We start from the raw sequence: 22,894 nt of genomic DNA, 5'->3' as shown, positions 1-22,894 counted from the left end.
AATTGAATTATTCACTTTCATCTAGCATCCTTTGTGGCTAATGAAAAGTCTGATAACAAGTGACTTGTTTTAGTCTTTTTGAAACCTTTTAGTTTATCATTTATGTTTTGAAATGTCCTTAGCACATATCTGATAGATTATTCTTGTCCATCAATGGCTTTTTCCATTTGAAAACTCTTTATTTTTTTCAGTTTTAGAAAATTTTCTCCCAGAAAGTTCTTTCTCTTTAAAGTTTTTGCTTTCTCATTCATCATTTTTACCCTGATGCTATACTTCATGTTTTGGCTATCTCTTTTTTTTCTCTTATTTTCAGTCTCTTGCTTTTTCTTCTACTTATGGAAAATTTTCTTGATTTATTTTTTTAATGCTTCTATGAAACTTTATGTTTAGCAATAATATGCTAATCTTTAAACATTTTTGTGTTATTCTTCTCAGGAAGCATGTTTTTCTGGTTTTATGGCTATAAAACATTTGGTGCTCTCATGTTACTTTAACCAGAAGTTTTGTGTTTGGTTTTGCTCGGTTTTGTTGTTTTGTGTTTGCTCCTTAGGTTTTCTCTGTTTCTTGTTTTATTTTATTTCTTTGTGGTCAGTTTTCCAGCTTATTTTGGCCAGTCATTCTCTTGAATGCTACAGGTTCTCTACATATACAACAGATCCTTGATTTTCCATTAATACTTAGAAGGAATGGAAAAGTAATTGGTTAAAGTTTCATTTGTTACGAACAGAGAACTCTTTTCCAGCCCTGCATCTTTCCTGAGTAAGAATTCTATAAGAACTACTGCGTAGGGCCATAATTCCATCAGGGTTAGCTGACGGGAAGCCAGCTTTGGAGCTCAACACTCAGGATCAGAATCATTCCATTCAGCTTCCTTGTAACATGATTTATACTTCTCCCCATCGGTCTAAGTGTCAGATACCTGTCTATGAAAGCACCAGCTGCTGTGTTTCTCTCTTAAGAATTCCTCATTATCATTCTTTTGTAGCCTCACTTCTGAGTCACGCTTTCTGACTCTAAGGCCAGAAAGAACATTCTCTATATTCAGCCTCTTATTATTATTTTCTAGACATTAACTTCTCTGCAAATTTCATTTTTCCACTTGCCTCCACCTATTTCTCAGACATTGAGTGAAATAAATCCTTTATCCATCAGCCACCAACACCTCCAATCGTGTGCTTTTACAGACTCCTCTTCCTTTTCTGTCAGTTATGTCTTCATTGTACTTTTGTATTTTTCTTTCAATGGGATCTTGGGAACAGTGTGAGGCAAACACATGTTTCTACTCTCTTAAATCTCTTTTTGTTTCAGAAAGCCGTCAGTTCAGTTATCATTCTGAACTTCAGGGAATTTTACATTGCTTCCATTATGTTATTTTCTCTGTTTATTTAGCATCCCTTGGACTGAAAACTCTGTATGAGCAATTGTTATGAATTGGATTCATCTGTGTCTTCCACAGATCCAGAGACTAAATTGCAGGAGGTTTCAAATGACTATTGTAAATACTAAAGTCTGCAGTGGACTTCACTCTAACCATACTCTTCAGTTTATACTCTTTCTTTCCGTCTGCTTGCCTTGGTGTCTGTTTCTCGCCTCGTTATCTTTCTCTTAGTACTGTTTTGCTGCACTCTGTCTTCCTCCCAACCTCTTCTCAATCTTCAGGGGCAAAGCAGCATTTTCCTCTGGGTGCCACCTTCCTTACTGCTCCTGCTGGTACATGAGCCATTTCCAGACATTTCAGTACACCACCCGTGTTTCTCCTTCATGTCCCTACTGCACATTGAAGTTCCCTAGGAATTCTCTGAACAGTTTTGAGATTCAATAATTTCAACTCATGGCCAATCTTTCTTTATTCTTGCTCCCATTCATTCCTCTCCCCATATTATTTTGAAATAAATCCCACATATCACATAATTTCTTTCACAAATATTTTAAATAAGAGCTCCTTTATAATATAACAATACTATTACTAACCTAAATTTCTTGATACTATTACATCCAATAAGTGAAATAAATCCTTTATCCATCAGCCACCAACACCTCCAATCGTGTGCTTTTACAGACTCCTCTCCTGTTCAAATTTTTAATTGTTTCATGAGTGCCATTAATACTTTTTATTTTATTTGTTTCAGTCGGGAATCCTTGTAAAGTCTAAAAATTGCAGTTGGTTGATAGTGCCTTTAAGTCTATTAACCTATAATATGCCACCCTTGCATCTCTCCTGAAATTATACCGTGTTAGTCAATTGTTTGACATAATTCCATTTCTCACCATATCTTTATATGATTTCAAATATGTCGAAACCTCTTTTTATAAAAAATTAGAAAAGAGAATCTGATAATTTGTTTGAGACTTTGTATAGACATGTTTAACTTAGTCTGGATCCAGTTTTTTTTTGTGTGTGTGTGTGTGTGTGGCATGGTAGCTGGAAGGCCAGTTCAGTAGTTTCCCTGAGGAACCAGGTGCTTAGATTTACTGGTAAACATGAAATATGCTTTTTGCAAGACCAGTGGGGAATTCTCAAACCCCCTAAAATATGTGATAAAATAATATTAAGTATTAAAATAGGAATAATTTTACATTGTCAAATTTTGACCCTTAACAAATTAATAAATGAGAACCCAGGCTTTCTAAAGTTTGGATCAGAGTCTCTTATAAATGAACATATAAAATATTATGTTAGATATAAAATTTGCATTATATATGACATACAGTTATATCAGGCATGACATTTCACAGCCTTTGTAGCATGCTTATGTCTGAAGTGGTGGGAATAGGAGGGCTGCCTCAAGGATGGCAGCTGTTACTTGCTTTTTTGACTCTCAGTTAGTTTTAGTGCAGCAGCATTCATTGATGGAGTCCGGTCTAGTACTTGCTCAGTTGTTTCTCTTGGGTGACAAACAGAGTTGTGTAAAGCATTATTATTTTAATGAATAAAAGATTTTCTCCCTTTTGTTTTTGCCAGAAATAAACTTTAGGAGTATTAGAACCTTTAGGATAAAACGCCAAATAAGAAATTTTCTTTTATGAAGAGTTCTGATCATTTCCTCCCTGGTTTTAGGAGCTGGGAATCCCAGGTGTAAAATTTTAATTCTTTTGGGAAGAAGTAAAGCTACTTCACAGTCCAGGTAATAAAATAATATTGATTGAAAAATATGTATAGGAATAAAAGTCAATATTGCTATTCATTTAATTTACTTAAAATATAACACTGGACTTACAAATCATAATAATATAAAATATATTATGAGATTAAATTTCATTGTTTGTATTTCACAAGTATTTTGCCAAAAGACATATTTGAAAAATATTTTGGGGAGTGTTGTTGTACATTCTTCACTGTGGAATTTCTGGCATTCAAGAGTGTTACTTAGTCATAAAAGCTGTTAGGATCAGATGATTAGAGAGAGAATTTTTCAGAACTGTCTGTATTATTGAAGTGATCAGATGTTGTAATCAAAGGCTGTAGTCTTGAAATGTTTAATTTTTCATATTGGTTTCCCAGTTACAATTGTTGAACAACAACAAAAAACCGTATATTAATTAGATTTCTATGGCTGTAACAAAATATCTGAGATAAATGAACTTAAAGGAGGAAAGGTTTATTTTAGCTCATAGTTTCAAAGGTTTCAGTCCAAGGTCATTGGCTCAACACTTTGGGCTGCAGTGAGGCAGAACATCATGGTGGTAAGTATGTATAATAGAGCAAAACCATTCATCTCATGGTAGGCAGGAAGAAGAGAAAGAGAGGAACATCCAGAATCCCAATATATCTTTGAAGGGCACACCCCCATGACCTACTTCCTCCAACTAGGCCCCCTTTTGGAATTTTCAATCAGCTCCCATAACTCCATCATCTGGAGATCAAGCTTTTAATACATGAATTTTGAGGAATATTTAAGATCCAAACCATAACAACCCTCCATCAAACAAATTTCACTGTTTTCTAATCTTTTTTTGTAGTTGTTGTTCCAGATCATAGCCTGCATCAGACTGTGCTGGTGTGTCTTTTACACAGTTCCCATTCCTATCACTATTGCTTGCTTATGTGATTGTGATAACAAGACAGTTTCAACTCTGCCTAATATCTGTTTCATTTCTCCTCTTAGCAAGCTTTTCCTAACATTATTTTTCTTTTGACTAGGCACAAACAGCACAGCATGATTCTTGTTCCTATCAACACACCTGGAATAAAAATAATAAGGCCTTTGTCAGTTTTTGGGTACTCGGGTAAGTACTCAGTACATATGTCCCTGCTTGCTAATGCAGACCTGAATCTTCAGTGATGCTGGCAAAAATAGAGAGCATCTTAACATATGACAAGTATTCTTGGAAATGCCTTTGGCCCTGGCAACGTGGAATTCAGGTGCAGCAGGTGAGGCAGTGCAACGTTTGGCCACATTTCATTTACTGCTTCGGAAAATGCAGAATGTGTTCAAGGAAAAGCAACTCTAAACCACCAGTCTTTTTTCTGTTATTCATGAGAATGGATTAATGAAGTAGATACAGACAAACAGATAAATTGAGATAATTTACACCAAAATTAATATTTTTTTGCCTCCAAGTTTACTTTTCTTAGTCAATCAGCCTACCACAACTGTCAATAAGCAGTGAGTTGAGTGTTGACTTTGAGTGCAAAGCTTTGCCTTCTGCTCATGGGACAAACTTCTAAGAAGCAGGACTGCTTTTGTTTCCTGCCACCCATCCTGGGCATATGTTCATTGTGTCCATGCTGCTCAGGTCATCCACTGAGCAAGTGCTTATTGAGTGCTAAGTACCATTCTAAGTGCTTATAATACACAAAGGAACACAAAAGACTAAGATCCTTGCCCCCTGGAGCATGCACACTGGTGGAAGGAAGCAGGCGATAACGACAAACATAAGTAAATATGTTATATAGCATGTTAGCAGGGGATAAATGCCATGCAAAATTGGTTGAAATTCAGGCTTTATGGTGAGTCTAACTTTCTGTTATTGAAGATGACTGATGAATATGTTTGAATAGCAGACACAAGCCTTGGTTTTACAAAAGTTTGACATCAGAGCCTTCTGTAGATGGAGCTATAGGATGTACTCACAAGTGAAGTCTAGGTACAAGATGGGGCACACAAGATCACTGGAGCAAATTGCACATCAGAGTTGTGGGTTGCAGAGCAACAGCATGAAGACACCAAAAATGAATTTTAATACAGGTTGGGTACAAAGGCAGTCGACTGCAGAGCCTGCTTTTGAATTTTTACTGTGAAATATTCACTAGCATCTTTCCAATTCCCTGTGTCCAAGGCCAAAAGAAACAGTGTACAGAATGTTGATTTTTAATATCTATTCTGACAGGAAAAGGGTGTGGAGTTAGCTCGAGATTATTTCTATAATTTGATGGGGAGGAGGAGTGATTGTGTTGCCAATCTCAGTGACTCTAATGCCAGCCTTTTCAAGAAGCAAATGCATAGTGGAACAAGTGCAAATTAGGAGTGACATGCCTAAACGAAGGTCAGGTCTCTGCTTCATCACTATTGCTGAGCCTGCTCTGTCCTCTCAAGCAGGCCCTTTGTATCTTCAGGCATTGGTTTCCACAATGACAAAATAGAATCTTGAATTACATTACTATTTTCTATTTTTGAAACACCAGATCTTTTCTTCAGGATTCCTAATGTAGAAAAATTAAAAGAAAAAACAATACTAAAATAATAATAATGTAGTCTTGCCAGCACCATGGAACCCAGTCTTCTTTTTCCATAGCTCAGAGAAACCTCTGGATCAAATGATTTCTAAAGTCTCTTCTCACTTGAATAGATGAGTTTTCTGAACTGCTGGGTGCTGGGGGTTCAGGGATGATTTTACTTAGGAATGTCTATTACACATGGATCTTTTAAACCCTACTTTTTTTGAGTAATTATACTTCAGCAGATTCATTATGTATAACTTTATTTTAGTCAACTTATTTTTCTCTTTTTCTTTTTAAAAATTTTTCTCTTTAAACTTCTATTTTCTATTTTACAGATAACTTACACGGAGGACATTTTGAGATCCATTTCCACCAAGTGCGAGTTCCTGCTACAAATTTAATACTAGGTGAGATAAGTTTGGAAAGATTATTCTCCAGTATTGTATATTAATATTTTCATACCTAAATCTGTAGAATACATCCAGTCATCCTTTATTTATGTGTTTTTCTATCTTATTTACTCCATTTATCAAAGATAAATTTTCCATTTTGTGATTTGACTTATGTAGAATGATAAAGTTTTATTTAAATGTTAGATGTGTTTGTGTATTTCATATGATTTGAAAACATAGCTAAATGCAAAAATCATTCAATATCCAATTTAAAGCAACACCCTTTTTTCCCAAGACATGATCTCTGGGTCTCTCCTTGTTCTAAGAAGACCTTAGTATTTTCTGAATTCACGTCTTATACATACGATAGACGAATAAACAATTTTGTATGCTGTATGCCCGGAAAGACTCTTGCTTATTAGAATCCTACCCAGCCTTCAAAGAATATCTCAAGTGTTATTCCTTTCAGGAATATTTTTGTATTTCTCACCCCATCTACTCAACAAACCCTTGCCAGGCTCTAAAGTTACTATGGTAACAATGATAACAATCTCGCCCTCCTTTCCCTTTCTTTGGCCCTCTTTGTAGCCCTTATCTTCGCCTGTTCTTCTGGATTCTAAATTCCTAGGGTAGGGAATTGTCTCATCCACTTTTGTAACTACTGCAGCACTAATAAACTACCTTATGTATAGTAAGTGCTCAAGAGACAGAGCTTAAGTTTGATTGAAATCTTTAATGATGTTGGTTTTTTTTTTTAAAAAAAAAACAGATCTCAAAATTCCCCTAAATGCATAATGAACATTCCTTTTTATTTTTCCCCACCAGAGGTAATTTTTATTGAGGGAAGCTCATCATTTTTCTAGAATTTCTGTGAATAACAAAAGGAACATTTTCATGTTTTCCTTTTTTACTTGTAGGTGAAGGGCGGGGATTCGAAATTTCCCAAGGCCGCCTAGGACCTGGCAGAATCCACCATTGTATGAGAACAATAGGTTTAGCAGAACGTGCTTTGCAAATCATGTGTGAACGGGCAGCACAAAGGAAAGCCTTTAAGAAGAAACTGTATGAACATGTAAGGATGATTACATCCCTGAATTTATGGTACCCCAGTATACTACACTAATCATGAATAAAAACAACATTCCTTGGCTAGAGAAATTTACTTTATATGAACAAGGTGATTCTTTCCCATAAAACATATTTATTCTTTATTTAAATATAGTTTGATGAAAAATATTTATCTTTTGAAAGTTGAGCTCCTTCAGTGCTTCATCACCTCAGCACATAGTGTGAACAACGGCTTCAAATTTCTCAGATTCCTCTAGAGAACCTGGTCATTAGAGCTCTTTGTGGATATGAAGAGGTTGTACTAGAAGAGGGACCTGCCTTGATATTTGGTTTTGTGGAAGAAATCAAGACAGATTAGTGTAAGATGGAAAACAGCCCAAAACTTACTGAAAAGAGGAACATTCTTTTTATGTGTGTGTAGTGCTGAGGATTGAACCAGGGACTTGTGCATGCAAGGGCAGCACTCTACCAACTGAGCTCCATCCCCAGCCCAAAAAGAGGAATATTCTGATAGATTGAATAGTGAATGGACTCCCAGGAGGAAGTGAGTTCCCTATCACTGGAGAAAGTATGTCAAAATGGGACCAATATTCGGTGGACCATTCATGATATTTTGAATTTTCATCTGCAAATTAGATTCTATTGAGTCTTTTATTTACAAACCACTATAAACATAGTTACATGTGAGCAATATAATAAAAATCAGTAAAAAGTATTAAGAGGGAATAGAAAGCCTCATTGCAGATTTCCTTGAAAAACTTTCTTTTTTTAAAAAAAAATTTTATTGTTGGTTGTTCAAAACATTACATAGTTCTTGACATATCATATTTCACACTTTGATTCAAGTGGGTTATGAACTCCCATTTTTACCCCGTATACAGATTGCAGAATCACATCGGTAACACATCCACTGTTTTACATATTGCCAAACTAGTGTCTGTTGTATTCTGCTGCCTTTCCTTTCCTCTACTATCCCCCCTCCCTTCCCTTCCCCTCCCATCTTCTCTCTCTACTCCATCTACTGTAATTCATTTCTCCCCCTTGTTTTTTTTCCCTTTCCCCTCACTTCCTCTTGTATGTAATTTTGTATAACCATGAGGGTCTCCTTCCATTTCCATGCAATTTCCCTTCTCTCTCCCTTTCCCTCTCACCTCTCTTCCCTGTTTAATGTTAATCTTCTTGTCATGCTCTTCCTCCCTACTCTGTTCTTAGTTGCTCTCCTTATATCAAAGAAGACATTTGGCATTTGTTTTTTAGGGATTGGCTAGCTTCACTTAGCATAATCTGTTCTAATGCCATCCATTTTTCTGCAAATTCCAAGATTTTGTCATTTTTTAATGCAAAGTAATACTCCATTGTGTATAAATGCCACATTTTTTGTTTATCCATTCATCTATTGAAGGGCATCTAGGTTGGTTCCACAGTCTAGCTATTGTGAATTGTGCTGCTATGAACATTGATGTAGCAGTGTCCCTGTAGTATGCTCTTTTTAGGTCTTTAGGGAATAGACTGAGAAGGGGAATAGGTGGGTCAAATGGTGGTTCCATTCCCAGCTTTCCAAGAAATCTCCATACTGCTTTCCAAATTGGCTGCACCAATTTGCAGTCCCACCAGCAATGTACAAGTGTACCCTTTTCCCCACATCCTCACCAGCACTTGTTGTTGTTTGACTTCATAATGGCTGCCAATCTTACTGGAGTGAGATGGTATCTTAGGGTGGTTTTGATTTACATTTCTCTGACTGCTAGAGATGGTGAGCATTTTTTCATGTACTTCTTGATTGATTGTATGTCCTCCTCTGAGAAGTGTCTGTTCAGGTCCTTGGTCCATTTGTTGATTGGGTTATTTGTTTTCTTATTGTTTAATTTTTTGAGTTCTTTGTGTACTCTGGATATTAGGGCTCTATCTGAAGTGTGAGGAGTAAAGATTTGTTCCCAGAGTGTAGGCTCCCTATTTACCTCTCTTATTGTTTCTCTTGCTGAGAAAAAACTTTTCAGTTTGAGTAAGTCCCATTTGTTGATTTTAGTTATTAACTCTTTTGCTATGGGTGTCCTATTGAGGAATTTGGAGCCCGACCCCACAGTATGTAGATCGGAGCCAACTTTTTCTTCTATCAGACGCAGTGTCTCTGATTTGATATCAAGCTCCTTGATCCATTTTGAGTTAACTTTTGTGCATAGCAAGAGAAAGGGATTCAGTTTCATTTTGTTGCATATGGATTTCCAGTTTTCCCAACACCATTTGTTGAAGATGTTGTCCTTCCTCCATTGCATGCTTTTAGCCTCTTTATCAAATATAAGATAGTTGTAATTTTGTGGATTGGTCTCTGTGTCCACTGTTCTGTACCATTGGTTCACCCGCCTGTTTTGGTACCAGTACCATGCTGTTTTTGTTACTATTGCTCTGTAGTATAGTTTGAAGTCTGGTATCGCTATACTGCCTGATTCACACTTCCTGCTTAGAGTTGTTTCTGCTATTCTGGGTCTCTTATTTTTCCATATGAATTTCATGATTGCTTTATCTATTTCTACAAGAAATGCCATTGGGATTTTGATTGGCATTGCATTAAACCTATAGAGAACTTTTGGTAATATCGCCATTTTGATGATGTTACTTCTGCCTATCCATGAACAGGGTATATTTTTCCATCTTCTAAGATCTTCTTCTATTTCTCTCTTTAGGGTTCTGTAGTTTTCATTGTATAAGTCTTTCACCTCTTTTGTTAGGTTGATTCCTAAGTATTTTATTTTTTTTGAGGATATTGTGAATGGAGTGGTTGTCTTCATTTCCATTTCAGAAGATTTGTCGCTGATATACACGAATACCTTTGATTTATGCATGTTGATTTTATATCCTGCCACTTTGCTGAATTCATTTATTAGCTCTAATAGTTTCTTTGTAGACCCTTTTGGGTGTGCTAGGTATAGAATCATGTTATCTGCAAATAGTGATAATTTAAGTTCTTCTTTTCCTATTTTTATGCCTTTAATTTCTTTCATCTAATTGCTCTGGCCAGTGTTTCAAGAACTATGTTGAACAGAAGTGGTGAGAGAGGGCATCCCTGTCTTGTTCCAGATTTTAGAGGGAATGCTTTCAATTTTTCTCCGTTCAGAATGATGCTAGCCTGAGGCTTAGCATAGATAGCTTTTATAATATTGAGGTATGTTCCTGTTATCCCTAGTTTTTCTAGAGTTTTGAACATAAAGGGATGCTGTACTTTGTGGAATGCTTTTTCTGCATCTATCGAGATGGTCATATGGTTCTTATCTTTAAGTCTATTGATGTGGTGAATAACATTTATTGATTTCCATATATTGAACCAGGCTTGCATCCCAGGGATGAATCCTACTTGATCATGGTGCACAATTTTTTTGATATGTTTTTGTATCCGATTCACCAGAATTTTATTGAGGATTTTTGCATCTAGGTTCATTAGAGATATTGGTCTGTAGTTTTCTTTCTTTGAAGTATCTTTGTCTGGTTTAGGAATCAGGGTGATGTTGGCCTCATAGAATGAATTTGGAAGTTCCCCCTCTTTTTCTATTTCCTGAAATAACTTGAAAAGTATTGGTATTAGTTCTTCTTTAAAGGTTTTGTAAAACTCTGCTGTATACCCATCTGGTCCTGGGCTTTTCTTAGTTGGTCGTCTTTTGATGGCTTCTTCTATTTCCTCAATTGATATTGGTCTGTTTCGGTTGTCTATATCCTCCTGACTCAACCTGGGCAGATCATATGACTTAAGAAATTTATCGATGCCTTCATTATCTTCTATTTTATTGGAGTATAAGGATTCAAAATAAATTCTAATTATCTTCTGTATTTCTGAAGTGTCTGTTGTGATATTGCCTTTTTCATCCCGTATGCTAGTAATTTGAGTTCTCTCTCTTCTTCTCTTCGTTAGCATGGCTAAGGGTCTGTTGATCTTATTTATTTTTTCAAAGAACCAACTTTTAGTTTTGTCAATTTTTTCAATTGTTTCTTTTGTTTCAATTTCATTTATTTCAGCTCTGATTTTAATTATTTCTTGCCTTCTACTTCTTTTGCTGTTGTTTTGCTCTTTTTTTCTAGGATTTTGTGATGAAGTGTGAGATCATTTATTTGTTGGTTTTTTCTTTTTTTAAGGAATGAACTCCAAGCAATGAATTTTCCTCTTAAAACTGCTTTCATTGTGTTCCATAGATTCCGATATGTTGTGTCTGTGTTTTCATTTATCTCTAAGAATTTTTTTAATTTTCTCCTTGATGTCTTCTAAAACCCATTGATCATTCAGTAACCTATTGTTCCCTTCCTTCAGTTATTGTTGATTTCCAGTTTCATTCCATTATGATCAGATAAGATGCATGGTATTATCTCTACTCCTTTATAATGTCTAAGAGTTGCCCTGTGACATAATATATCATCTATTTTTGAGAAGGATCCATGTGCTTCTGAGAAAAAAGTGTAACTGCTTGATGTTGGGTGGTATACTCTATATATGTCAATTAAGTCTAGGTTATTAATTGTATTATTGAGTTCTATAGTTTCTTTATTCAACTTTTGTTTGGAATATCTGTCCAGTGGTGAGAGAGGTGTGTTGAAGTCTCCCATAATTATTGTATGGTGGTCTGTTAGACTCTTGAACTTGAGAAGAGTTTGTTTGATGAACATAGCTGCACCATTGTTTGGGCCATATATATTTATGATTGTTATGTCTTGTTGATGTACAGTTCCCTTGAGCAGTATGTAGTGTCACTCTTTATCCCTTTTGATTAACTTTGGCTTGAAATCTATTTTATTTGATGTGAGTATGGACACTCCTGCTTGTTTCCGAAGTCCATATGAGTGATATGATTTTTCCCAACCTTTCACCTTCAGTCTATGTATGTCTTTTCCTATCAAATGCGTCTCCTATAGGCAGCATATTGTTGGATCTTTTTTTTTTTTTTTTGGATCCATTCTACTAGCTGTGTCTCTTAATTGGTGAATTTAAGCCATTAACATTTAGGGTTATTATTGAAATATGGATTGTTCTCCCAGCCATATTTGTTTATTTATGTTACTTAACATGGTTTGTTTTTCCTCTTTGGTTATTTTTTCCCTTTACTGTACTACCTCCCACTGTTGGTTTTCATTGTTATTTTCCATTTCCTCTTCCTGTAATGTTTTGCCAAGGATGTTTTGAAGAGATGGTTTTCTAGCTGCAAATTCTTTTAACTTTTGTTTATCGTGGAAGGTTTTAATTTCATCTTCCATCCTAAAGCTTAATTTCGCTGGATACACAATTCTTGGTTGGAACCCATTTTCTTTCAGGGTTTCAAATATGTTGTTCCAGGATCTTCTAGCTTTCAGAGTTTGTGTTGAAAGATCAACTGTTATCCTGATTGGTTTACCCCTAAATGTAATCTGCTTCCTTTCTCTTGTAGCTTTTAAAATTCTCTCCTTATTCTGTATGTTGGGCATCTTCATTATAATGTGTCTAGGTGTGGATCTCTTATGATTTTGCACATTTGGCGTCCTGTAGGATTTGGGATTCTGTCTCATTCTTCAAGTCTGGGAAGTTTTCTCGTATTATTTCGTTGAATAGATTGCTCATTCCTTTGGTTTGGACCTCTATACCTTCCTGTATCCCAATGACTCTTAAGTTTGGTCTCTTTATGTTATCCCACATTTCTTGGATGTTCTGCTCATGGTTTCTTAACAGTCTCGCTGAGCTGTCTATGTTCTTTTCAAGTTGAAATACTTTGTCTTCATTGTCTGATGTTCTATCTTCTAAGTGTTCTACTCTGCTGGTCGTATTCTCATTTGAGTTTTTAATTTGGTTTATTGCTTCCTGCATTTCTAGATTTTCTGTTTGTATTTTATAACCTCTATCTCCCTGTATAGTTGATCTTTTGCTTCTTGGATTTGTTTATGTAATTCATTGTCCAAGTGGTCTTTCATTGTCTGATTTTGCTGTCTAATGTCTTCCTTGAGACTACAGATCATCTGAAGCATGTATATCCTGAACTCTTTATCTGACATTCCATCTGCTGCAGATATTACCTCTTCTAAAGTTGAGTTGACCTGCATTGCTTGTGGTCCTTTCTTTCCTTGTCTTTTCATACTGCTCGTGTTTCTTTCTGCTTGGTGAAACTGTTGTGTTATTGAATTTTCCCCCTATATATTTATATTGCTCTTGTATAGTTGCAAAGTCTCCCTTTTGTGGAGAAAGACAATGTTAACAGTTCTCAATATCAATAGTACATCATCTAAGCACATGTTTTCCTTATTACTACATTTATAGCTATACTCTATGTCTAAAAATGTTGGTTTTGATTATCATTTACAAATATAGTCATTAGTTTCATGAAAGGCATACCATTTCTGGTAGTTTGAAGAAAACTGTATTTCAGGTGTAGGATGTTATGTTTATGGGGAAAGGAGTGAGGGTATGGGGTTAATCTAACTTAGTAACTTTGGAGAGCTCTAACCAATAGATGGGTAATTTGTGGAAGAATGTATAGATTCAAATTCCTATCTGTATTTATATGATTACCCTACTTATGAATAGTAAAATTTAGGGGGTTGAAAGTGGGATAGAGGGAGTAAGAGGGAGGAAAACAGATAATAAGGAAAGGGAGAGAAAAAAGAGAGCAGGAAAAGAAAATACGAGAAAAAAGAAAAGGAATAAAAAGGGGGAAGGGACTTGGGGCATATGCAATTCCTCTATAGTATATTATTCTGGTGATTCAGTTGTTAAAGACCTTTTTCGTGTACAATTTTTGGTTTCACATATGTTGAGGTTGCAAAGACCCAAAGGGGAAGGGTAGAGGAGACTGGGTGAACGGCTGAAAAGAGAGAGAGAAGAGAGAAAAAGAAAGAAAAAAAAAAGATGTCTCTCAGAACTCTGTTTTAATTTCTTCCAGTTGGTGGTGTTGTCTATTCCTAGCTTGATTCTCTGGGTTCAGGATGGTGGTGGTAGTCAGTGTGAGAGGACTTGAGCTTCCACCTGTGGCCTCTCTACTCTTATTCTGTGAGATGTAAACCAGGTGCCTGATCCCATGCAGAACTGCACTGGTAGCCACGCCAGTCAACCGATTGGTGGGTTTTAAAGGTTGGTGGGATTTTCCAAGAAGAGTTCCATCAGTTTTTCTCATAAGGTGTTTGATGAGGTGGGGGTGTTGGGGAAACCTTATGTTTGTCAAGAGCGCAGTCAGGTGACCGCATGGTCAGGCGGCAGGGCCTCTCCTCCAGTTGGAGTGGTCTGTCTACCTCATTGGCGGGGGGCTGGGCTCCTCCAACTAGGGAGGTCTGTCTACCACTCAGGCAAGTCGCAGGGCCTGTTCTCCAGGTCACAGGTCTGCCTCCTGTGCAGGCGCAGGCGGTGGCTGGGCCCCTCCTCCAATTGGGGTGCTCTGTCTACCACACTGGCGGCCGCTGGGCCCCTTCTCCGGGACACGCAGCCTACCTACCTTGCAGGCGGTCGCTGGGCCCCTCCTCCAATAGGGGTGATCTGTCTACCGCCAGCGGGCCGCTGGGCCTGTTCTCCAGGTCGCAGGTCTGCCTACAGTGCAGACGCAGGCGGCGGCTGGACCCTTCCTCCGATTGTGGTGCTCTGTCTACCACGCGGAGGCCCGTTGGGCCCCTTCTCCGGGACGCACAGCCTGCCTACCTTGCAGGCAATGGTTGGGCCCCTCATCCAATAGGGGTGATCTGTCTACCACACTGGGGGGAGGGGAGGGGGGGTGACCACTGGGCCTGTTCTCCAGGTCGCAGGTCTGCCTACCTTGCAGGCGCGGGCAGCAGCTGTGCTCCTCCTCCAATTGGGGTGATCTGTCTACCACGCTGGTGGGCCACGGGGCCTGTTCTCCAGGTTGCAGGTCTGCCTACCTTGCAGGCGCAGGCAATGACTGTGCCCCTCCTCCAATTGGGGTGATCTTTCAACTAGGCTGGCGGGCCACTGGGCCCCTTCTCCAGGACACACAGCCTGCCTACCTTGCGGGCGGCAGCTGGGCCCTTCCTCCAATTGGGGTGATCTGTCTACCACGCCGGCGGGCCTCTGGGCCTGTTCTCCCGGTCTGTCGCAGGTCTGCCTACCTTGCAGGCACAGGCGGCGGGCGGCTCTGCCCCTCCTCCAATTGGGGTGATCTGTCTACCATTGCCGTCGGGCTGCTAGGCCTGTTCTTCCGGTGGGTCGCAGGTCTGCCTACCTTGCAGGCGCTGGCGGCGGCTCTCCCTTGAAAAACTTTCTACAGAAAGTGGGATAATGAAAACATCCCCCCAAAAAACTTTCTAATTTTTAAGAAATCAAGAAAAAGTATTATTAAATATTTAACATGTACTATTACTAACAAGCTAATATTAGGTAAAATTTGTATTCATAGAACTGTATTTGTGTTTACTGGACAAGTGTATTTTAGGACATCAATCCCCTTGTAAAGTACACTTGTGATCCTTTTTTAAATTTTTGCAGTATATTTTTTATCCAGATTCTTAGACTGTGTTTGCTTTCCATGAAGTATAACATGTTTAATATTAGTAATAATGGCAGTATTACTAATGCTAATATTAATAACATCAGTAGTGCGAGGGGGAGGGGCAGGAAGGAGAGAGCCACAAAAAGAATAGCAATGGTCACTGAGATCAATATCTTGTAGTCTTTATGCTCATTTAGCATACATATGGCTTAGTTGCAACACTGTTCTCATGAAGAAAATAGAGCTCACTTTATGATATCATAACTGAGAATAGTTTGTGGTGAACCTCAGAGTACAGAGTACACAGCAGGGGAAGTGTTCAGCTATTGATGGGCACTGTTGGAGGAGGTTTTGGGGTCATGGATACAGCCCTCCTGCTGCTATTTAGGGATGAAAGAGTTGCTGCTAGCATCAACTATGGCCTCTTCCCCTTTTCTCTTTTCAGTTTTTGCCACACAACCCATTGAGCAGGGTGAAGGGAGGACAGAGTAAAATTGATACATTGTTCAAACGTGCCTTGGGCACTTTACCCCTATGCTACATCCCCAGCCATTTGCATTTTTTATTCTGAGACAAGGTCTTGCTAAATTGCTGAAACTGATCTTGAACTTGAGATCCTCCTACCTCAGCTTCCAGTGTTGCTAGGATCACAGGCATATGCCACTGTACCTGGCTATTCTAGACAGAAGTTTCTGCTTTTTAAAAATATGCTTCTTTATTGGAAACTTCTCACATCTGGTACAAATAAGATGATCTAGCTGAGGCAAAAACAGAGAAATGTATGTTATAAACAAAAATTCAGGCCAGCTTACTCAACACCCGCCGCCCAATTTGTGAAAGTTTAACATTCCATATCCCTGAATTTGGAGACTCCTTCCAGCTCTCTTCAAACAATTCCAGTCTCTAAAGCAAAATTCAGTCTTAGTAAATAAATTTGTCAGTTTCCTAGAGCACTCAGTTCTATTCATTTAATGCTTTTTAGCAAATCTAGGATCTGTAATGACCCAGTTGAGAACACATTCTTTTATTCTGAAGCTAAAAATATAAATGCATTTTGATTCTGTTCATGAAGTTACAATTACTTGGTTTTGCAACCATAAAAAAAAAATCTGTTGACTGCCAGCAGCTTGTTTAAAATCATGAATTCAGAACTATATGTTTCAACCTCTAAGATAGTGCCATTCAATAGAAATACAGTATGAGCCACAAATTTTATTTTTTGTGGTATGGGGGAGTAAACCCAGAGCACTCTACCATTAAGGTATTTCCTTGAGTCTTTTTTATTTTTTGAGACAGAGATGCCCTGGCTGGCCTCAAAATTATAAGTCTTTCTGCCTCAGGCTCCTGAGTAGCTGTTATTACAGACATATGCCACCAGCACAAATATAATTTTAAATCTCCTAGTACTTTAGCAACATCTTTAAACAGTAAAAACAAATAAATGAAATTAATTTTTAAAAATATTTTATTTTTCCCGGGATACCTAATACATGATCATTTCAACTTGAAATCAATATAAAAATATTATTAAGGAGATATTTTAAATTATTCAAAAATACTGATTCTTTACAATTTGGCATCTCTATTACACTTTCATTACATTTCAATTCAGACTGAGCATATTTTAAATGCTTAGTAGCCACATTTGATTAGTGGCTGTCATTCTGAACATAAGTGCTCCAGAGAATCTAACCAAACATCCTATAGCTAAAGAAATTTCCCAAAGCAAACATGATGGTGCATAACCATGGCTCTGGCAGGTGAATATGGCTTGGGTGAAAGCACTGCCAGTCTAACTTTCTTAACAAACATTGTTCTCCAATGTAAAAACCAATTCTATGTTTACAATTGGGAAACAAGAATGGATTTCAGCTAACAGGAAACATTCAGTATGTTGCCTGAGCTTCTGTGCTGAATTCTAAATATACATTTGCTCCTGGGGTTTATGGTGAGGCTTGACAAAAGGAGACAGTCTCAAGAGATGTTCACTAAGATAAATGAGAAGCAGTTACCAATTTTTAAAAAACTTTTTGTTGTGAGATAATTATAAATAGACATTCAGATATAAGAAATAATACATCCCCCAATGGTAACATCTTGTATCAGAACCACAATGTTGTTATGGATAGAGTTAAGCTATAGAACATTTCCATCCCTACCAGGTCCTTCACACCACCCTTTCATGGCCTACAATTAACTCCTAGCAACCAACTAGGTGTTCATTTTTATATTTCTGTGATTTCAGGAATGGAATTATACAGTATGTAAACCTTTGTGATTGGTTTCTTTACTCAAGCACTATCTTTTAGAGGTTCATCTAGATTGCATGTATCACTTTTCTTGTGGTAGCATTTACTTGCATGGTTGTATGACAAGTTTGCTTAACTACTTACAACAGATCATATACAGTTGCATGCTTAATTTTCTATTGTTTTTTGAGGTACTAGGGATCAAACTTAGGGCCTCACAAATGCTAGGTAAGCACTTTATTGCTGAGCTACACCCCCAGCCTAGCATGTTTAATTTTTAAAGAAGCTGCCAGACTCTTTTCTGTTTTTCATTCTCACTGTGCATAAATAACCCAGTTTGTCCTCACTCCCACCAGCATATTATGGTGTGAAACTTACTAAATTTCAGTCATTCTGATAGACTAATGGCGCTATTTCAAGTGGCCTTAATTACATCACCCAAATAGCTAATCATAAATGAGCCTTTTTTGTGCTTATTTGCCATCTTATATCCTCTTAAGTTCATGTATTATGTCCATGTTCTAATTGTTTATTTTTTTTACTGTTGCATTTTGAGAGTCCTATACATATTCCAGAAAATCTTCTTTGTCAGATATGTAATTGGCAAATATTCCCCCTCTTTTCATCTTTAACAAGGTCTTTCACAGAGCAAATTTAATTTTAATGAATCCTAACTTGTCATTTTTTTCTTTTATGGGTCATGGTTTTGGTATCAACTCTAAGAATTCTTTGTCTCTTTGTCTCACTCTATGTCCTAAAGATTTTCCCCTATGATTTTTTTCCTTAAAATTTTTAATTTGAATATACAATACATTTTGAGTTGATTTTTTAAAATTTCTGTATTTTTTTATGTGGTGCTGAGGATCAAACCCTGTGCCTCACACATGCTAGGCAAGCATTCTGCCACTGAAGTAAAGCCCTAGCCCCTTGAGTTAATTTTTTTAATAACATTTAAGACTTAAGTTTTATTTTTGTTTGGTTTGGCTTGTTTTTTGTTGTGGTGGTTGGTTGGTTGTTTCCCCTATAGATGTCCAATTGCTTCAGCAAAATTTGTTGTAAAGGATGTCTTTCCTCTACTGAATTGCTTTTGTACCTTTTTCAAAAATCCATCAGGCATATTTATGTGGGCCTATTTTTGGTTTTCTTATATCCTAATTATCTATGTTTGTCTCTCTGCCAACAAACACCACACAATCTTGCTTACTGTAGTAATAAAACTTTTCTTGAAATAAACTAGACTGACTCTTCTCAAAAGTCATTTAGTGACTGACTTCTCTTCAAAAGTGTTTTAGCTGTTCTCATTCATTTCCCTTTCCATGTAATTCTTAGAATAATCGTGTTCATATCTGTACAAAGAGTCTTTCTGAGATTTTGATAAGAATTATGTTAAATGTATACTTCAGTTTAGAAAGAATTGATATGTTAAACCATGATGCAAAGAAAATACCACTGACTCCAATTTTAAATCAAATTAAAGCAAGCTTGTAATTCTGAATAGCTGGGACTGTCCCTCTCCCAAAATCCGTGGGATAGAAGACAGTACTCCAGCTCTCTAGGAGTACTAGAGAGTACAATTGCACAGAAAGTTGCAAAAAGTCTCAAGACTTCAGATAACAGGATTTTGACAAGCATAATACAAAGGCAGGTAGTAGGTTAATGGTCTAAATGGTTCAGTACTTAGGGAGTAAATTTAGATCCCAACATCAGAATTTGTGAGGCACCATTAGGGTTTCAGAGAGGGTTGTTATCTGGTCAGGGAAAGCCAGAATTTATGAGGCGCCACTAAGGTTTCAGAGAGGGTTGTTATCTGGTTAGGGAAAGCCAGGCATGGGTGAGTTCAAGGCATGGGCAGGCATTCCAAACAAGTTTAAAACATCAAAATACAGCCAGGCCAAATAGAAATCCTAATATTTTACAGAAAACAGAAATGAATCTTTTATAACTTTTGACAAGATGGCTCCTGACTTAAGAGGGAATTAGACTGGGCTTATCAGATACTTTACTATGTTGTATTTTTATTCCATGAACATGGTGTGTCTCTCCATTTATTTAGCTTTTCTTTGGTCTCTTTTATCATCTCTGTGTAGCTTTCAGCATACAGATCCTATGCACGTCCTTTTACAAAGTCATACATCACAGAACAATGTTTTAGTCAATGATGGATTGCATATATATGGTGGTCCCATAAGATGTATCACCTAGTGATGTCATAGCTGTTTTCATTTTTGTAGGTACACTCTATTATGTTTACACAATTAAAAAATCACCTAAGAACACATTTCCTAGAATGTATGCCACAACTATGCCTAACTTTACTTACATATAGAGCAGTACTTAACTCTATTTACACATAAGTATTTTGGTTTTTGAGCAATTGCAAATGGTGTTGTATTTTTAATTTTTGGGTCTCTATATTTTTAATATACACACATATACACATATACATACATATATATTATATATATGCAGTTGATTTATATATGTCTATCTTGTATCCTATGATCTTGAAATAACATAAATTCTAGAAAATTTTTTTGAAGATTGCTTGGGAGTTTTGAGGACAGGCAGAACTGCTAGATTCAAAAAAGGTCTGGTGATATGGTTCAGTGGCTAAGTTCTCCTGGGTACAATCCACAATACAAAAAAATAATAAATAAATAAATAAATAAAATTATGAAATTAAAAAAAGAGTGCTGCTGAATTATCCCCTTGCTGGGAATTATCTACTTTGACCATGGCCAACTCCACCACCAAATATCTAGTCAGGTTTCCATGAGAACATGTAATCTGCATTCAGGAGGGCCATTCAGGAGTAATTTGGCAATAAACTGCCCAGTCCAGCCATCTTAAGCATAAAGATATCCAAAATAAAAGATTTTTTGTAACCAATAAAGTTTATTTTAAATTTTTCAATTTTAACTAGTAAGTGGCTAGGGTTTTAACAGGTAAGTGGCTAGGTGGTGTATATCAAGCGAATGAACTCTTTCATTTTGAAATATATAGAAACATCATTGGCCTAGAAATTGTTTTCTTCAAACTATAAAGCTGTGTTACATGTGATCTTCAGATACCAGCTTATCTTCTCCTTCCTTTTGCTCCCCTACAGGAAGTTGTGGCTCACTGGATTGCTGAGAGCCGAATTGCCATCGAGGAGATCCGCTTGTTGACCTTGAAAGCCGCCCACAGCTTAGATACTCTGGGCAGCACTGGTGCCAGAAAGGAGGTGAGGCTCCCTGGACCACTAACTGCAGAGACTTTTTCATTTTCTCCCACCCGTTGTGCATTTCAGGTTTTAAGACACTTCAGTGGCTCTCAAAATATTGGAAGCCTTCAGTAATTATGGTTTAAAGATGATAAATATCTATTATTTGCTAGTTTTCATAGAGCTGCTTTAAGGGATGATTTTGAGGGATGCAGAATATCTTCAGCTTTCTTGACATGCAGTAACAAGGAATGGGGAAAATTCTAGGCTTTATATAGACCTAGAGTTAATTGTACTCACTATGCCACTTTCTGCTAGCCTGTGACCATGGGCAAAGTAACTGATCTTTCTGCTTTGGCCCAGGGTTCTTGAGGAGAATAACTAAGATGATACATATAGAATGCACAGGACAATTCTGCCACATAGTAATGTTTCACAAAAGGCACCTCTTGCCACTGCCTTCCTTCTGGTTTATATGGGATAAGGACATGTCATTTATTTCTAAAAGCCCATAAATTCACTAAAAGAAAACTGAGTAGTGGAGTGATGACCCTTGAACTCCTTTTATGACCCCAAACATGATGAGTATAATTTATGAGCTGCCTGAAATCCTTTTGGAAATGAGGCAAGTTATAAATTAATGAATAAAACGTGACTTGGAAAGAGACAGCTCTTTCCAGAAGGTCTGCATTGACTGAAATATGGCCACTAACTACATTATAACAAATCTCATTGTTGGCTTTCACCAAAGATCTTGTTTTAGTGGTGATTTGCTGTGGGAAATTTTCCTTATTTCAATTCACAGAGGAAAATACAGATTTTTATCAAATTCTGGCTCTGTGTGTATGGTCTAAAAAAGCATTCTTGCATATCTTGCTATTGTAGATTGCAATGATCAAAGTGGCTGCCCCACGGGCCGTCTGCAGGATCATTGACCGAGCCATCCAAGTGTGTGGAGGTGCAGGCGTCTCTCAGGATTTCCCTCTGGCTAACATGTGAGTGGATATAGAATATTTAATTAAAAATATACCAAAACCTTGACACTAATTGTTTAGGAAGAAAATAAAGATACTTACTTTAAAGCATAATTGAAGGCTTAATGAAGTGATACTGTAACTTTTAATATAGACCTCACCACCAAGAAATATTTGACTCATAATTACAATCATCAGCTCATTCTGACATGTTAAATTTCACACCAAGAGGACCCACTAAGGACTCTTGGCATACACACATAGTATGGAGATCTACCCAGAAATACTAAGGTGGGGAGTACCAGAGAGAGCCAAACAGCCAAGAGTATGGGACAAGTCACCAGCCACACAGGGAACCAGCAGCTGCACTTGCAGCAGAGAATGCCAGTGGCCATGAAATAGCCAGATTCTCATTACAGGGAGGCTAGAAGAAGCATTCTCCATCCACTATCTGTCCCCACACATGGCCACAGTGCACCTGGTCTATCGCACTGGAAGTAGGGTCTCACCTTCCCTGGATTTTTAGCCTTAAGAAAGAACAAAACATATGCTGTAATACCATTTGCTACCTGTATCTTACTTAAGACACCTCTTAGCTCTTCCAAGTTATGGTAACATGTGGCAAACCAAGAATGAGATTAACCCCACTGGTTCAAGCCCAGAATCTGCATGGGGAAAGGAGGTGGCAGGAACTACAGCACCCTCTCTGTGGTCTTCACATCCAGTTCTGACAGCAATGCATAGCCAGATGGCAGGGTAGCAACAGGAACCAACCACAGTGTTCCTCTTTGCCATTTTGGTGCAATGGTGGCTGAAGTCAGGTAAAATTCCTCTTGGTCCCTTTTTGCCATGCACACCTGGGTTTATGGTGGCTGCTGGATCCATGACTTTTTCACAAGTCCTTTATCTACA

The 22,894-nt window shown here is 37.5% G+C and overlaps 1 protein-coding gene across 3 annotated transcripts in view; it reads left to right on the top strand.

Moving 5' to 3' along the window:
* Acad11 (acyl-CoA dehydrogenase family member 11) overlaps positions 1-22,894 on the top strand; it is an 82,384-nt gene that overhangs the window by 56,989 nt on the left and 2,501 nt on the right. For 2 of the 3 annotated variants that reach the window (XM_021727546.3, XM_005327013.5), the window contains exons 14-19: positions 3,059-3,125; positions 4,142-4,227; positions 5,998-6,069; positions 6,972-7,126; positions 20,913-21,029; positions 21,894-22,003. In XM_021727546.3, coding sequence (XP_021583221.1) covers positions 3,059-3,125; positions 4,142-4,227; positions 5,998-6,069; positions 6,972-7,126; positions 20,913-21,029; positions 21,894-22,003 — 607 coding nt within the window. The remainder of the gene's footprint in view (positions 1-3,058; positions 3,126-4,141; positions 4,228-5,997; positions 6,070-6,971; positions 7,127-20,912; positions 21,030-21,893; positions 22,004-22,894) is intronic. The other variant, XM_078043326.1, reaches the window with a different exon arrangement.

Source organism: Ictidomys tridecemlineatus, chromosome 3 (genome assembly GCF_052094955.1).
Source record: "Ictidomys tridecemlineatus isolate mIctTri1 chromosome 3, mIctTri1.hap1, whole genome shotgun sequence".
Lineage (NCBI taxonomy): Eukaryota > Metazoa > Chordata > Mammalia > Rodentia > Sciuridae > Ictidomys > Ictidomys tridecemlineatus.
The sequence above is the reverse complement of the archived record's forward strand: the minus strand, read 5'-3'. Positions and strand labels throughout refer to the sequence as shown.